Below are 17,837 nucleotides of genomic sequence, written 5' to 3' on the forward strand. Positions count from 1 at the left end.
AATCATATATTATTGATAATAAATCATAAAAAAGTTTATTTTAAAACAATTCTTCGGGATAATATCATTTTATCATTTATTAAAGATGAAAGCAAATTTGCTTGTTTATTTTTCCATAAAGAATTAAATCTTGGCTAAATAATTGATATTGAAAAGTATTCAGAAACCTTTTACTGTTGTCAAATTTATCACAACTCCCCTCCCCATTCAGTTAGGTGATGATCATAATCTACAATTTAAGCTTTGACTTAGACAACCATCCCTATCAACTACCCTTGGGCCTGGATGCATGCCAGCTTGGCTGAAGCACCCTAAGGGAAACATTGGGAAGTAATATGTGCAGGAGATTCAAATCACTACCATTTTGACCACCGCCTCCCATCAGATGAAAATATCATAGAACCCTAAGTCCACAGGCCCAGGGAGTGACTCTTCCTTTTCCTTCCACTATTTTTCTTAGTTCAGTCCCCAAAGTGAATATTCCAGGAGATTGCAGCCTAGTAATTGTTTGTTCAGATGCTTTAGACACAGAGCCTGAAGAGCTAGAAAACAAAGTTCTTGCCACTGTCAAATGGCTTAACACTAGAAACTGCTGAGAGTAATTATTATTTCTCTCATATTAATAACTAATTATTGAATCAGGACCAAAGTTTTTCCTCTTTTCTACTTCCTCATCCAGAAATCAACAACTGTGGGAAGTCTTGAGCAAAAACTTACCCAGGCTAAGACCTAATCAGACAATAAAAGAAATTAAGTTTAGGCTAATGGGAGGATTTCTGCTCTTTATAGTTACTCAGATTGGTCTGGACTAGAAGTGGATTCCCTCTTTGATTTGTAAGTCTCTTTGACCAGGACGTGTACCCTCAAGAACTTTATTGTAATATAGCTCTTCTCTTATTGTAATATTCATTCTCCCATTGTTAACCAATCAGAATTGATTGCCATCCTCAGGAACACCCATTCTTCCAAACTTAAGCAGCGAATGGCTTTGCTTCAGACAAACCTGGGAAAAGACCTTAGCTTAAAAAGATCAAGATCTAGCACTATTTCCAGGACCATCTCCAGTTGTCCTGATCCATATCAAGCTGTGGATCCACTGGACCTAGATGGCTGGGGAGGAAAAATTGAGGAAGGTGACCTTCCACAGCCCTCCCTCCAGCTCTCTTGAATGGCATAGTATTACCTCCCTTCTGTCATGGTAGTCTTTGAAAATGAAGGACAAGAATAGATTGTGAGCCCACTACAACGAGGCGTCTTTAGCATTCTAGAATGCCACTGACCTCTTATTATTGACAGTAAACATGCTGACTTTATTAATAGCATGATTAAATTACTCAGAAACTATGTGTCTCAAACTTTTTAAACATCAGACTGCTATGGTGGCACTGTGCTAGGTGTTATCAACTGCTTTGCTGCCCCATCTTGCAAATTGGGGAACTTTTTCATTTGACTTTATATATATATATATATATATATATATATATAGGAGGTCTTTGGGGCAGCCAGGTGGTGCAGTGATGGGGTAGGAGGGCCTGAGTTCAAATCCAGCCTTAGATACTTGACACTAGTTGTGTGATCTTGAGCAAGTCTTAATTTGGATTACCACACCAAAAAAAAAAAAAAAAAAAAAAAAAAAAAAAAAAGGTCCTTGAAAGCAGAAAGTGTCTTAAATGTTTTGTTATTTTCAAGGTTTAGCACAGTGCTTGCCACATAGTGCCTAATAAATATTTTTCATTTATTTATAACTAACATAGTAAATAAAGCATATTACTCTCTGCAAGGGCACAATTTCTCCTTTCTTCCCTTTATCCTCAGGTTCTTGGAGGGCCTATAAACCCACATGAGGCTAGGGTTAGATGCTACCTCTCTTGCTTTTGTGCCAGGTGAAAATAGCCTTGGTTACAGCTCTGGTTAGTGATAACAGTAAAAACACCTTGATTTACATAGCACTTTAGGGTTTGAAAAGTACTTTAGAAATATTTTATTCTCACAACAATCTAGGGAGAAAAGTGCTATCTTAATCTCATTTTACAGGTGAGGAAATTGACAGATTTGTGACACTTGATAAAGTGACACAATTAGTAAATATCTGAGACAGAATTTGATCTTAGATCTTCTTGACCGAAGTTCAGCACTCTACCCACTGTGCCTCAGTAAGACATGTCTGTCTTAAGTCTTGCCTAATATCTATTCCTGTTTAATAATAACAATTACATTTATATAGTACTAACTGTATGCAGGGCACTGTACTAAACTCTTTACAATTATCTTATTTGATTCTACAATAATCCTGGGAAATAAGTACTATCATTATTCCCATTTTACAGATGGGAAAACATAGACAAAACAAAAGTTAAATGACTTGCCTAGAGTCACACAGCTAGCGAGTAGCTAAAGCCAAATTTGAATCCAAGTCTCCCTGATTTCCAGTCCAATATCTATCCATTGTATCTATCACCTAGCTCAGTCATTGGTGTTATAATTAGACTCATCTGTCTTAAATCTTGCCTAGTGTCTGTCCTTGTTTTGTGAACTCATGGGAGTTTCATAGCAGTGAGTTGAAGGGGATGGCGAACTGGTACAGTATAATATGTGTGTGTGATGGGGGTGAGGATGAGGAGGGGTACAGTAACTCTTGAGAATCCTAGAACACAGACCAGCTAGTCCAAATCTCCCATGTTCCAATTTTTGTTAAGAAACCGAGGCAAAGGGGCAGTTACGGTGAATAGAGCACCTGCTCTGAAGTCAGGAGGACCAGAGTTCAAATTTGGTCTCAGACACTCAACACTTCCTGGCTCTGTGAGCCTGGGAAAGTCACTTAACCCCAATTGCCTCAGGGGAAAAAAAGAAGAAGAAACTGAGGCATTAAAAATTTGCCTGAAATTAAGGAGGATTGAAGCATGGAATGGTGGGATGGAGAAAGGGGCTGCCTTTCTGAATGTTCTCAGGCCTCTATTCCTGGAGTGGGCAGACATTAGCTGTCAATCAATAGATCTGCGTTTTAGTCTCAATTCCACTTGTAAGCAGCTGGATGATATTGGTCAAATGATTCCTCTGGTTTCAATTTCTCCTTCTGTTAGATGATATTTTCCTTGGAGTCTGTCATTTTCTCTGACAGGCCCATTTCCCCTCTCCCTCCCAGATTCCCATTTGGGTGGTTAAGATCCCCATAGGCAGGGAGTACCAAGGGTGGTGGTGATATTTGTCCCACAGTGGGGCCTCTGGGGCACTCTCATCTCCTCCATCCCACCCACCTTCACCATGTAGCCTGTTATCTCTGATGGGGCAGATAAGATAAAGATTTTCCGGACTGAGCAGTTAATGAGCACATTGGGAACCATCCGTGAAACCATTTCCAGGTGTGGGGTGTGGCAAGACGGAAGGTTAGCGGGTGTTTGAGGGAGATAAGGCCAGGACAAGTACATCTCTGGCTCAGCTCTGTACACAGATGCCACTTACCTTGACAAACAAACTCTTCTTACCTCAAGAAATTCAGGGGCCCCGGTATTGGCACAAGAGAAGCCCATTTCCTCTTCTCCCATCCTCATCCCCCACCCTGGCCAGAGATGGATAGCCTTGATACATGGGTTCCTAATAGTGGTAAAATATACCTTGAAGAGGCCCTCAGGATCAGGTGTATTGGACATGGAGGGATTTGGGTAATCTCTAGGTCTATAGTCTGGACTTTCCATGGTGTTTGTGTGTGAAAAGAGAAAGAAGAGAGGAGGAACGAGAGAGAGAGAGAGAGAAGAAGAGAGAACAGAGAGAGAGAGGAAACAGAGAGAGAGACAGGAAACAGAGAGAGAGAGAGAAACAGAGAGAGAGAGGAGAGAGAGAGAGAGAAACAGCTAGAGAGAGAGAGAATGACAGAGAGAGAGAGAAACAGAGAGAGAAAAGAGAGAGAGAGAGAAAAGAGAGAGAGAAACAGAGAGAGAGAGAGAGAGAAACAAGGAGAGAGAGAAAACAGAGAGAAAGAGAAGAGAGAGAAACAGAGAGAGAAAGGAGAAACAGAGAAAGAGAGAGAGAGAAACAGAGAGAGAGAAAGAGAAAAGAGAGAAACAGAGAAGAGAGAGAAACAGAGAGAGAGAAACAGAGAGAGAGAAACAGAGAGAGAAAGAGAGAGAAAGAGAGAGAGAGAGAGAGAAACAGAGAGAGAGAGAGAGAGAGAGACAGAGAGAAACAGAGAGAGAGAGAGAGAGAGATTGAGAGAGAGAGAGAGAGAGAGAGAGAGACTGAATGAGTTTAGATTATTTTGTATGTAGGAGAATGTGAGAGTATGCTTAAGCCCATATGCTAGTGTGAGTTTACTTCATCGTATAAAACTACTCAGGAAATGGTGTGTTTGAAAAATTGTATATGCCTAAAACCTGGATGCTCCAATTATTTTTTTGAGCTACTGGAATTTGATCTTCTGTTCTCCCAGGGAATATCCAGCAGGGAGTCTCTTGAGTCCAAGAGGCATTAATTTCCCTCTCTGCTATGTCCAGCAGAGAGGCCTTCCCCATTTTCCACAGAGATGGATCTGCAGCTAAGGCTTCTGCAAATGAGGGTTGCAAAAGACATGTGTAGGAAGTGAGAGAGAAGGAATGGGGGCCATTGTCTCCCCCCCAAAATTCTTAGTACCTGGAGGCTGAAGCCTCAGTTTTTAAGAGTCAATTGAATTGCCCCCGGAGCATATGATCTGACCTGTCTTTTTCTATACCAATCTTTTCCCGTTCCCTTGCCAGGAAGCACGTGAGGATAATGAAGCTGAAGAGGTGAGCTAGGGAGGGGTCCAGGTGTCATGATTTACAACCTGACAAACCTGGAGGCCCCTCTGTTCCCTTCCCAGATGTCACTGCCACATTCATCCAAGGCAGTGGTGCAGATGGAAGGCGATCGTTCATTTATTTCTCTCCCTCCTTCCCTGTTCTCTAATTGCTGATGGATGACTGATCTGATATAGTCAGAACTAATGATTTTTCCATGGGTTTTAGAACTAATGGAGATGTTAAAGAGGAAAAGAATAAATGACACATAGTGGTTTCAATCCCCTTCTTTCTTCTCCAACACATATTTACATCCTGCCCCAGGATAAGTGGATAGTGAAAAGCATGGAGGATAGAGAGGGGATAGATGGGAGAATAGCCTCAGGAGTCTCAGATGGGAGGAGGAAAGGAGAAAGGAAAGGAGAGGGAGGGAGATGAGGAACAAACATGGGAGAGAGAAGAGACAAGACACAGAAAGGGTGATTAGGAGACTAATTAGGATCAGTGATTTAGGGTCAGAAGGGATGGCTTTATAGGTCATCTGATCTGACCCCCTCATCTAACAGATGAGGCAACTAAGGTTCTAGGAAAAAGTTAAATGAATTGCCCAAGTTCGTCTAAGCTATAAGTGGCAGAGCTGAAATTGCAAACCTAGTTTTCTAACTGCTAATTTTGAACTCTGTCTTGTGCCACTAATAGATTTCTTCCCAAGATTAAAGAGATCAAAAGTCTCAGTAGAGACAAGGAGAGAAATAGGAATTTCCCCCCCTAGAATTGGAGGAGAGAAAAATCTGGGGGAGGAGGGAAGAGAGAAATAAAGAAAAGCGATAAGAGAAATAAAGGGAGGAGAGAGAGATAAGAAAAAGATGGGGGGAGAGATGAGAGAGAAAATGGAGAGGGAAGAGAAGAGAGCTAAATGGGGGAGAGAGAGAAATGGAGGAGAGAGATGAGGAGAGAAATGAGAAGAGATGAGGAGAAAGAGAAATGAGGAAGAGGGAAATGGAGAAGAACGATAAGAGACAAGGAGAGAGAGAGAGATGGAGAAGAGGGCGATTAAAAAAAGATGAGGTAGAGATGATGAAGAAAGATAAGAAGAGATGAAGGAAAGAGATAAATGAAGGAGAGATAAGAGGAAGAAATGAGGAGAGAGATAAATGGGGGTGAGAGATAAGAAGAGAAGGAAGGAAATAAATAGATGAAAGGAGATGGGAAGAGAAGAGAAGAGATGGGGAGAGAGAGAAATGGAAGAGGAAGATAAGAGGAGAGAAAAATAAAGAAAAAAGATGAGAAGAGATGGGGAGAGAGAAATGGGAAAAATGGAGAAGAAAAATAAAAAGAGATAGGGGAGAAAAATAAATGGAGGACAGAGATAAATGGAGAAGAGAAATGAGAGGAGATGAGAGAGAAAAATGGAGAGAAGAGGTAAGAACTGAGAAATGGAGAAGAGATAAGGAGAGAGAGAAAAATGAAGGAGAAATATAGAAAGAGATGAGGGAAAGAAATGGGGAGAGAGAAATGGAGAAGAGAGAAAAGAAGAGAAATAAGAGGACATGAGATGAGGAAAGAGAAAAATAGGGAAGAGAAGTAGAGAATAAGGTAAGAAAAGATGAAAAGGATAAATGACATATAAGGGGAGGAGAGAAATAAGAGATGAGAGAGAGAGAGATAAATTGAGGAGAGAGAGAGATGAGAAAAGATGGGGAGAAAGATGGAGGAGAGATAAGAGATGAGGGAGCGATTTAAATGGAGAAGAAATAAGAAAAGAGATAAATGGAGAAGAGAGATAAGAAGAGAAGGGGAGAGAGATAAATGATGGGGAAACAGAAATGGGAGGAGAGAGGTGAGAAGAGATGGGGAGACAGAAATGGAAAAGAAAGATTTTTTTAAAGGTGAAAAATAAAGTGAGGAGAGAAATAAGAGAAGCAGAGAGATAAATGGAAGAGAGAGATAAGGAGATGAGGGTAAAAGATGAGTAATGGGGGAGAGAGAAATGGAGGAGAGAGGTAAGAAGACATGAAGGAAGAGGTAAATGAAGAGAAGATATAAGAATAGAAGAGGAGAGAGATAAGAAAACATGAGGAAAGAGAGAGAGAGAGAGAGATGGGGAGACATAGAAAATGAAGAAGAAAGTGAGAAGCGACAAGAAGAGGAATGGAAAAATAGAGTAGAGATAGTGAAAGAGAAAAGAGCCAGAGATAGGAAAGAGAGATTAAACAACTCTGATGGATGTGGCTCTCCTCAACAATGAGATGATTCAGGATAGTTTCAATGGTTTTATAATGAAGAGAACCATTTGTACCCTGAGAGAGAACAGTGGGAAGTGAATGTGGACCATGACATTGTATTTTCATTCTTTTTGTTGTTGTTTGCTTATAATTTTGTTTTCTTTTTCATTTTTTCCTGTTTGATTTGATTTTTCTTGTGTAGCATATTTGTGGAAATATATATGGAAGAATTACACATGTTTATAACATTTCATCACTTGCCCTCTAGGAAAGAGAGTAGGGGAAGGAAGGGAAGATTATTGGCACACAGAGTTTTTTATAGGGGTGAATGTTGAAAATTATCCACGTGGGGGCAGCTAGATAGCACAGTGGATAGTGCACTAGTCTTGAAGTCAGGAGGATCTGAGTTCAAATTTGATCTCAGACACTTAATACTTCCTACCTGTGTGAAGCTGGGTAAGTCACTTAACCCCAATTGCCTAAGGGCGGGGAGGGGGGGGGGGGAGAAGAAAATCATCCATGTATTTAGAAAGTAAAAAGCTTTAGTTAAAAAATACTATGAAAAAGAAGCAAAAAGCAAAAACAAAAGTTCTTCCCTCAGCAACTTAGACACTTTTTTGGGGGGTGTGAATAAAGATTTAACTTTTTATTGAACTTCTGCTTTACATATTTACTGTGTTTCTATGGATTTGAGAGTAGCTTTTTTTTTCGTATAGAAGAACACGAACTCATTGATGAGTTGCAGCTACATTTCTTTCCAAAACCCAGTTAAAACATTCTAATGAATCATATTGGGGTTGACAATATAGAAAAATTAGAATATAAATTCAGAGTAGATGGAAACTTATTTTTCTGCTATTATTTTAAAATTTGTATCTTGTGTTCACTGATCCCTTTTGAGACAGATTGGTGAAATGGGACAGTGCTAGACCTAGATTTAGGAAGTCCCTAGTTAAAATCTGAATTTTCATGTTAACTAGTTGTGAGATCTTGGGTAAGTCCATGTCCTCATCCTGGAAAATGGGGATAATAAGAGCACCTAGCTTGTAAGGCTGTTGTGAAAATAAAATGAAAATCGAAAATATTTGTAGGTACATGATAGGTATTCATAAAATGAAAACTGTTATTATTTTATTTATTCTTACGGCTTTTTAAAAAGTTATAGATGAGTACATTGGTAGGGGTGTTTCCTGACTGAAGAAATCATGGAACCTTTTAATATCGATTCAGAGCTTTTCAGTAATGGAGTAGAAACAAGAAGAGAAGTACATTAAAATGTTGTTGGAAGGGAAAATTTTCCAGGTCATCTTGGTGAATTTCAGCCAAGCCACATTCCTTCTCTTTCCAGTGCTTGCTGTCCTTCCCTTTCATTCTTAGGAACCCTCCTCCTGTCCTATAACCAATAAATTCTATCTTTACATCTTTGTTCCAGATATGATTCTGTTTCTGTCATTGTTTCTCCTTCTCTGTGTGTGCAATACCTATCCCTCCAATATGCCTCCTTACTTCTCATCTGTTTCACTGTCTCTTGAGTTCTTTTAATTTTACTTGTGAATTTTATTGAAATCCTTATCTCATTCTCCATTTCTCTATTGATTGATATTTGGTTTGTTTTCTTTCTTTCAATCTATTAGTTCTGTTCATTTTACTGTCTCACTCTCATTATCTCTCTCTTTTTCTGTATTTCTTGATTTCTCTCAGTCTATTAGCTCTGGCTCTGTCCCTTTCCACAAGCTAGGACTAGATATGATATCTCAGCAGAATGGAAAATGAAAAGCAATGAATGATTTTCATGTGATTATTACATAGCTTCTAGGAATCCATTAGCTGCTTTGGTATCTAGCAGAGATGCCCCGCGTATCTCCCTGTATCATCCACCTTCCCCAAATCTTGAGTCCAAAGGAGCTGTTGAAGGTGCTGAATCTGACTTCTCCATAGAGGTGGGATGGAGATCAGGTTCTAGACTTCTATTAGTGTGGGGACATTGGTCTAATGAAGACATGGTCTCCTATACATTCCTGGTGTAATTCTTATTTTCAGACTCCAATATAAGTTGGAATAGCTTGAGAAGGGAGGTGAGGGACTGGAGGGAGTCATCTCTTATTCTTTATAAGGCTTGGAGGATATCCCAAGTATTTGAGTGCTTAGCTCTTTCCACTGCTGTATTCAAATCTTAGGTAGATAGCACACTTCCCTTGAAAAAATCAGTGGTCTTGGTTCACCTCACCATTCATTAGGAAGATGGTGTTGAATGGCTAGTCAGGCAGAATTCTAATCATTGACAGCTTCTTTGGCCCCCTTAGCCTGTTTTGTACCTGGCTGGCACCATCTGAGTGCATCTGAGTCATCTGAGATGCAACTGTTTCTGAGAATGAAAGTTTGTAAAGTTTACTACTGCTCAGCATATAAATCTTAGTTTATGTAGAGGTAGAGGAGGCTAGGTAGTACAGTAGATAGAATAGTAGATCTCAAGTTTGGGAGATCTAAGGTTAAATCTAGCTTCAAAAATATTTACTAATTTTATGACCTTGGACAAATCACTTAAGTTATTTCTGCCTCAGTTTCCTTTACTGTGAATTGGGGATAACAGTAGCACTTACTTGCCCCATGAGATACTATTTGGGAAGCTCCTAGCATAGTGTATGGTAAGGACTTAATAAGTACTTGTTTCCTTTTGGAGAGAGGACATACAAAAAGGGTGTCCTTTTGATGGGATTCTAATTGTTGGCTCCAACTCCAAGCCTCACAGAAATAACTAGCAAAAAGCAGATCAGTATGCCCTGATGACCACACCATCTAGTTTAGGTATAGTGTAGAAATCAGTGAATAAGAGAGTAGCAACAACATAATACAGAACAGGACATTGGACCGCAAACCTTCATAGATCTTTCCCCCAACATGGTGCCTGCACAGTTTCCCTTTTTAGCTGTTCTTGGATGAACCTATGGTTACAATGTCATTATCATACATTAATACCCCTGGCCACCCTCCCACCCTGTTGGATTTTTCTATATGCATAACTGCCTGCAGAGTTCTACCAAGGCTTTAGGACCTCACCATGTTAACAAATTCCTCCTACAACCTCAGATTTTATATATCTTCTGGTGTAATCAGCACCATTTACTCTTAAAATCCTTGTCTTGCTTTACTGGGCTGCTGACTCCTTCAGAGAGCCTGGCTTACCAACTGGGTGTTTAAATGTCATTAAATGCCTTTGCTTAGATTGGAGACCAAGCCTGATTCTTTTCAGAGACAACACCATGTCACACACCTGATACCTTAGCACTTTAGACCTACCACAAGGCACTTCCTCCTTTCCACATGAAGTCCAGGGGCTAAAATTATTCAATCCAATCACCAACCACAATGTCTGAAAAACCTTCCTTTTTTTTTTTTTTTATGCTTCTGCTGATGCTACTAACTGCTCCTCCCCCCCTCCCCCCTCCAGAAGTCTCTCCTTTCCCCACCCAAGTGAGCTGAATAAATATTGGAATGAGACCTTAGAAGCCATCCAGTCAATGCCCTTCTCCCATGTACTGATCAGATAAAATAAAATGTCTAGATGGACAACTGTGGTGAGTGAAGCAGGTTTGACATGGATTCAAAGTAGGGAACTCATCCTATCGATTCTATACCCTCTAGAAATTTATCTTACCCTGCAATAGGAGGGGAATGAGATATGGAAAAGAGAGGAGAGTGATAAAAGAGATATAAAAGGGGAGGGAGAGGTCAGTTCCAAAATACTTTGAGGAGGGACAGGGTGAAAGGAGAGAAAATAAATGGGAGGGGAATACAGTTAGCAATAGTAATTATAAAAAGAATTTTTTTTCAATTTTCAAATTCAAATTCAAAATTTTCAAAGCAAATTTTTTCTGACAAGGTCTCATTTTTCAAAGATAGAGGGAACTGAATCAAATTTAAAAAAAGGAGAGCCATGCCCCAATTAATAATGATCAAAAGATATGATCTGTGTCCAAAGGGCTATAAATTATCCTTTGACCTAACAACACTACTACTAGGCATGAATACCAAAAGAAATTAAAAAAAAAAAAAAGAGGAAAATTACCTATATGTACAAGATATATTCATAGCAGCTCTCTTCTCAGGGCAAAATAATTAGAAACTGAGGAGATGCCCATCAATTGGGGAATGTCTCAATAAACTGTTGTATGTGCTTATGATAGAATTATTGTTCTATGGGAAATGATGAGTGGGATAATTTCAGAAAAAAAAAAAACAACAAATTACCTGGAAAGTCCTCATAAACTCAAGAAAAGTGAAATGTACTATATACAAAGTAATAGCAATGTTCTGGGAGGACTAGCTGTAAATGACTGCTATTCACAGCAAAATAATCATCTATGACTACTCTGAAGGATTTAGAATGAAAAATCCTATCTATACCCAAAGAAGGAACTAACTGATTGTCTGAATACAGATTGAAGCATTCTCTCTCTCTCTCTCTCTCTCTCTCTTTTAAACTTATTTTTTCTTGAGGGTTTTTATTTTCATTAGGATGGAAGATCTGTTTTCTTTCACAACTTGACTTTTATAGAAATGTTTTTTCATAATTTCACATGTGGTTTCTTACTTGTGGGTGGGGATAAGGAAAGGAACCTAGAATTAAAAAATTAAAAAAACAAATGTAAAAAATGTTTTTGAATGTAATTGGGGAAAAATATTAACTAAATCAAAAATAGATTCTATGCACTCACCACACCTGGTCCTTTTTTTATTCAGCTAAGGGGATGAGAAAGGTGGAGTGGGGATTCCTTTTCTGAGGGACCTTCATTATTATCTCTATCAGTCTAACCCACCTCAGTTCCTAAGGAGGTAGCAACAACATCCTTATCAATGTTGGTAAAGAAGTCAGGTGATCCTATTAGAAGGGGAAGGAAGGACCTCCCCCTCTCGATCACCTCCTTCTTTTGCCCTCCCCCTCTCCTAATGCCCTCTCCTTTCCCCTCCCTTCCCTCTTCTCTAGCAGTTATAAACAAGCCCCAGGAGGAGAAAACCCAGGAAGGAGTCAGCTGGGCCCAGCAAATAGCTTCAACCCCTACTCCTTCTTTGCTTTATCTGCTTCTTTTTCCTAAGCTCCCAAATTGATACAGTGAGTATTTAAAATAGGTACAAGCAAGGAAGGGTTTGGGGACAGGGTAAAGGGTGTGAAAAGGAGACCACCATCTCCAAGGAATTAAGGTAAACTGAGGAAAATTAAGAGTAAGATAGAAGGGAGTTTAGAGAGGACACTTGGCTGTGAGATGTAGGAGACTAAAAGTGATGTCAGTAACTGGGAATAAGTGGAGAGCCAAGATTGAGACTTTACCATTACCCAAATAGAGACAAAAGGAGGGGTGTTTTTAATAGATAATAGAGTGTTCTGAGGATGGAGGATCTAGATGGTCCTTTAACATCTGAATCTGGGGGTCTTGACCTCTGAGGAGGGAATAAGGAGGATGCTATCTGGGGCTGGCAAGGTTGTGGTGAGAATGGGTGAAGAAGGCCCCAACCAAGCAGCTGGCTGGCTTGTTTTTTTTTCCCCCACAGGGTTCCCTCTTTCTGATAACTGGGATTCTGTAGGGAAAGGGCAAGGAATAGCCAGGGTAGTGATGGGGAGGTGGGCCAGTTAATTATACCCACATTTCTCAAATTTACAAGCTGGGTTTGGGAAAACGGTGACTGTGAAGATGTTTGTGAGTGGATTTAGGTGTTTGTTCCCAAATCTGCCTAAATGTTTGTTGGTACCTGTGTATTTTTGGGCGAGACAGTTCTGTCTCAGTCTCCATTGCCTCCTCTGTAAAATGAGAGGGTCAGACTCCAAGAAGCCTCCCAGCTCTGAAAGCTAAATGCTTTGGGTGCTGTTGGGAGCCTTTGAGAGGGTGAATGGGAAGGAGGTTTGGGAAGGAGAGAGGAGAAATATGATGGGGAGATGGGCTAGCCCTCTCTCTCCTTCTTCAGATGATGACTATTTGGAGACCAGGGGCGATGTCAGCTGCTCAGCTACTGGCTCTGCTGGCCTGCCTAGGGGCTCTGGTGGAGAGCTACCCCATCAAACCCAAGCCCCCAGGTCCAAAGGCCACCCCGGAGGAGATAAATCGCTACTATGACTCACTTCGGAACTATCTCAATTTAATCACCAGGCAGCGGTGAGGGGCAAGGCTGTGTACTGGGGAGTGTGTGTGTGTGTGTGTGTTTATGCTTAACATTCACAAATGCACTCTGGGTCTTGGCAGGGCTTCTCTCCTGCCTACAGCAGATGAAAGAATACTGGGGAGGAATGGGACTGGGAGAGACATGCTTTGAGGTCACTTTCTGTATCTTCTCATTCCCCTCAACTCTTTTCTGTCATTCTCCGGCTCTGGGGATATCTCTTCCACCCAGGGGAGGACCACCAAGCTTCTCAGTGTGAAGATGGAGCGCAGGCCAGCCAAGCGCTGACCCCCTCCCCACCTTCTTGCCTTGCCTCCAGGTATGGGAAGAGGGATAGCATGAAAGCAGAAGCTCAGCTAGCTGAGAGGCTCCGGACAGCAGAGGAAACCAGAACAGCAAGTCTGGGTAAATTCACTCCCTCCTTTCCAAACCCTTTTTCCTTGCATCCCCATCTTCCCAACCACTATCAAGTTCCTGGTAAGTTCCTCAAGGGCAGGGACTTGACTGGGTATCCTCTGCACTTAACACAGGACCTCGCACAAGATAAGAGTTCCGTAGGTTTGTTGAAAATCTGGTGGTTTCTTTCCCTCGTTTACCTCTGAAGGGGTCCTGTGGTTTTCTTTGATTTATTCCTTCCTTCCTTCCACAAGCAATCATTAAGTAACTGCAGTGTGGATTGTGTGCTGGGCTAAGCAAAAGAGGAAATAGAAGGCAGGTAAGACTTGGTCCATCTCTCCTAGGAATTAGGTGGGGCCAATCCACTGGCTTTCTTCCTTTCTCCATTCTCCTCTTCCCAAACCAGGATTCCGTATTTCTGCTGTGCTTGTTCCTTCCATATTGCCCAATCTCCCCTGGACAGTCTCAGATGGTAATCCGTGTTTTCTGATCGGGTCATTCCTCCATAAAGGAGTCTTCTGCTCCTCCCCAGGTCCTGCCTACATCTCCTAAATTGTGACTGAAAAGCTTCCTTCTTCTTCCTCCCCTCCAGATGAGAAGAACTTTATGTTTGATGATGGTTCCAAGTTTTGATGGATCTCATTTGCTTACCAGAGAAGGTCCCACCTGGCCAGGATTCCCTGCTCCAATGAACCTGATCCTCCCACTCTTGGGGGAGCACCCGAGGGCTTCTAGTTGAGTGAGCTCTAAGTCCTCCATTTTTGCATCTGCAGGAGGGCTATCAGTGACTGTTTCCTGGTTCTTAATAAAAAGCAAGTTTCATGGAAACAACGTGTCTGTCTCCTTTCTGCATCTTCCATCAGTCCTTCTTTATTGATCCTTGGCTTTCCATCCTGACAGAGAGAAATGCCAGAGAAACCTGAGCCCAGCAGTGTGAACAGGTTGAGGGAGTGGGAACTCAGTTCCAATGTTGAGGTTGCCCTGGTCAATTGACCAGGGACTATAGCATCTCTTGGGGCAGAGCTGGCTTTCAAAAGGGAAAGAAGGGGGAAAAAATCTGAGTAAAGATAAGATGAAGCTCTCTCCTCTGATAAGAGCAGATACTCTCCCTTTCCCTCCCCACCCCCAGCTCCCAGTCTAATGGGTGCAAACACTATTTCTCCCTTTGAGAACTCTCAGTCTGATCGTGCACTCACAGACCTTAGGCTCAGTGAGACTCAGAGAAGACCCCTGCCTGAATCCCAGGGAATAAGAGAAAACCACAGACTCAACTCAGAATCAAATTCTGAAAACCAGGGTTTGGGGAATGGGGAGAGCACTGAGGGGAAGCAAAGAGGGATAAGTATTCATAGAGTCTTCCTGAAGGAGGGAATGGAAGAGAGCAATCCAGAGTGCCCTAAACCTATTGGGAATGAACTTTTTGAAGGCTTAGGGAAGTATAGAATACCTATTTAGAGGCAACATGGGGAGGAGATACCGAATAAAGGGTGGAAGGACTAGGAGGAGGAAGAACAGGAATGGCAGCAGATTCCTGAAAGCTGGTGGAGGGAGGTGGGGCAGAGATAAGATTGAGATCCAAGTAGGGGCAGCATAGTGGGTGATCCAGGGTTGTGAAGCTGCTTGAGAAGAAAGTAAATCAAGGATGGGAGGGAGGGAGAGTCTGAGAGAAGAGATCATCTAATGTTTCTTCATGCACAGCTTCCATCCTAGTACAAGTCATTGTCACTCCCTGGATCATTGCAAGTGTCTGTTCTACTTGCCTGCTAATTTTATCATGTATTTTTGGTCTTTGAACTTTATATTAAAATTGGATTGTGTTCAACTGGAATAGAGAGGATCCACTCCTCCGACTTCAGATTTTTATGCTGCAGTTTTCAGAGTAGGTTTGCGGGGTGTGTGGGGGTGTGTGCAAGTTTTTGGTCCTTTCAAGGTGGTGTCTAATCCAGAGAGAGGTGTGGTCACCGTTCTCCAGGTCTCCATTCTGGTCTTTCCCCTACAGGGCCACTTACCCCATGTAGTTGCAAACACTAGCACTCCTCTTGGCCCTAGAACTGTGAGAAGGATCCCCGCTCTCCTGGAACTGACCACATACGCTCTTCTTGTCATGGACGTGCAACTTAGACTGTGTATGTGCAACAGGATTGCCAGTCAGTGCTGGCTATTCCCAAAGCCAGCACCAGGTCCCCTGTAATCACTGTCTGACCAGTTGTCTGACTCCCTGATCATCTCTGGGCTGAGAGCTCCCAAAGCTGCTTCTGCTGTTGCTGCCACTGGATGTTTGTGCTCTGGACAGGGCTCCACCCTGGAAGTCTTCAGACCTTCCAAGTTTTTTCAGGCCAAAAAAATATCCACCCTTATCTTTTATTGGCTCTGCCACTGTGAAATCTGATAGAGGCAGCATTTTAGAGTTGTTGGGAAGGGAATGTTGAGAGTGGTCAGCTTAGTTGCTGCCTCTAATCTGCCATTTTAGATCCCAACTTCTTGGTCTCACACAGTGTCCATCTCAGGATTAGCATTTGGTCACCTACAGTCAGGAAGGAATTGCAAGGCAGAAGAGGCAAGTGGGTTTTGAGATGCCATTTCACGCTCATGCAGGCCAGCATTTGCACTGGCTGCCATGTTTGAGAAGTTATTCATTTGTGGTGTTCTCTTCTTTAAAATATAATGGTTCTCTGGGAGCAGGTTTCTTGGGGAGGTTTTCTGGAGGCAGCCTTAATTTTGGTTCAGAGTAATAATCACCTCAAATACAGCCAACTGATAAAATCCAAACGTTTTATTTTCTCCTTCCTTGGGCCCAGGTAGCTTTCTTGGAGGCCTCAGCTTTCCTTGGTTCTTAGATCTCTCGTTGCTACTGTTTGCCTCTAGCTCAACTCCGAATGTCTCCAGCCAGCAACAAGGTGAAAGTTGGAATGAATCTGTCTTGCCTCCGAGAGAGGGCTTCTGGCTCTCAATCTCCCAGAGTGCTCTGTGTCTGTCCCAGAGTGCCCTTTGGTCCTGAGAGCTTCTTGCTTATATGAGCTCTCTAAAGATGTGAACATAAGCATTGTTTCTATCGGTTCCACTTAGTACCTTGTTTCAAGTTCTGGCATGTAACATCTCGTAGGATCAGATCAATCATATTGAACCATGCTAAATTAGATAATTATTGTCTCTATCAACTCTAATGACTTAACAGCTTGTAAGGATTCTAACAGTCATTCTTGCTGGGTTAGGGAAGATACCCTTCCAATGAGAAGTTTGAAGAGTCCAGAGGAGAATAATCACATTATATCATAAAAAAGTATAGTAACATTTACTGTATTTACATAGTGCTTGAATTTTGCAAAGCACTTAAAAAATTATCATAATTTCTCTTCACAACAAGTCTGAGAAATAGATGCTATGGTTATGCCCATTTTACATGTAACTCATTTTACACAGTTGAGGAAATTGAGAAAGACAGAAGGAATTTGCTCATACAGCTATTTACTCAGACAGCATTTGAACTCAGGTCTTTTTTAGTCCAGACCCAATGCCCCATATATCTATTTTAGCAGATGGCACAGGGGATAGGGAGAATTCTGGGCCTGAAGTAATTAAGAATAAGCTCAGATGTAGCCTTGTATACTTAGTAGGTATGTGTCTGTAGGCAGTTAATTAATTTCTGCTTGTCTCAGTTTCTCTTAATGTGAAATGTGGGATATTAATAAGAGCATTGCCTCCCCAGACTTGTAAGGATCAAATGGGATGATATCTGTAAAAAAAAAACTTAGCACAGTTCCTTGCACAAATTGGGCTTTTAATAAATGCTTATTGCCTTGCCTTTCCCTATTTTGCCACTTACTAAGTCTAGAGGATTGGGGTCAATTTCTTAAAAACTAGCTTCAAACTGCATCAAATCAAGTCCTTCCCATTGTATAATGTCCTCCCTTTTGTACTGTATCCCAGACATTTTCTTTTCTTTTCTTTTTTTTAATAATAGCTTTTTGTTTTTAAAATATATGTAAAGATAGTTTTCAAGATTCATCCTTGTCAAACCTTGTGTTCTAAATTTTTTCTCCCTCCCCCAGCCTTTCCACTAGACAGCAAGTAATCTAATCTATAATAAAAATGTGCAATTTTTCTATACATATTCCCACAACTATCATGCTACACAAGAAAAATCAGATAAAAATGAGAAAGAAAAAAAAAGCAAGCAAACAACAACAACAAAAAGTGAAAATACTATCTTGTCATCCACATTCATTGCCCAAAGCCCTCTTTCTGGATGCAGATGGCTCTCCATCACAAAGTCTTTTGGAATTGGCCTGAATCACCTCATGGTTGAAAAGAGCCATCT

The 17,837-nt window shown here is 41.3% G+C and overlaps 1 protein-coding gene across 2 annotated transcripts; it reads left to right on the plus strand.

Annotated features, from left to right (window-relative positions):
• The first annotated feature begins 11,941 nt into the window (after positions 1-11,941).
• On the plus strand, positions 11,942-14,347 carry PYY (peptide YY). Of its 2 annotated transcripts, none has more exons than XM_031966050.1 (4): positions 11,942-12,083; positions 12,932-13,119; positions 13,443-13,528; positions 14,112-14,347. In XM_031966050.1, the coding sequence occupies exons 2-4, from the start codon at positions 12,932-12,934 to the stop codon at positions 14,150-14,152; spliced, it is 315 nt and encodes a 104-aa protein (XP_031821910.1). In that variant the 5' UTR covers positions 11,942-12,083; the 3' UTR covers positions 14,153-14,347. The 2 variants fall into 2 exon arrangements, with proteins under 2 accessions (XP_031821910.1, XP_031821911.1); XM_031966051.1 differs by lacking the exon at positions 11,942-12,083 and adding an exon at positions 12,112-12,172.
• The last annotated feature ends 3,490 nt before the right edge of the window (positions 14,348-17,837 follow it).

This window comes from Sarcophilus harrisii, chromosome 4 (genome assembly GCF_902635505.1).
Source record: "Sarcophilus harrisii chromosome 4, mSarHar1.11, whole genome shotgun sequence".
Classification (NCBI taxonomy): Eukaryota; Metazoa; Chordata; class Mammalia; order Dasyuromorphia; family Dasyuridae; genus Sarcophilus; species Sarcophilus harrisii.

What these genes read in the sequence shown, in the direction of transcription:
- PYY (XM_031966050.1), top strand. Translation starts at nt 12,932, where the DNA reads ATGATGACTATTTGGAGACCAGGGGCGATGTCAGCTGCTCAGCTACTG. An exon ending in AATTTAATCACCAGGCAGCG is followed by an intron (nt 13,120 to 13,442) that starts GTGAGGGGCAAG and finishes CCTTGCCTCCAG; the next exon opens with GTATGGGAAGAGGGATAGCA. An exon ending in AACCAGAACAGCAAGTCTGG is followed by an intron (nt 13,529 to 14,111) that starts GTAAATTCACTC and finishes CCTCCCCTCCAG; the next exon opens with ATGAGAAGAACTTTATGTTT.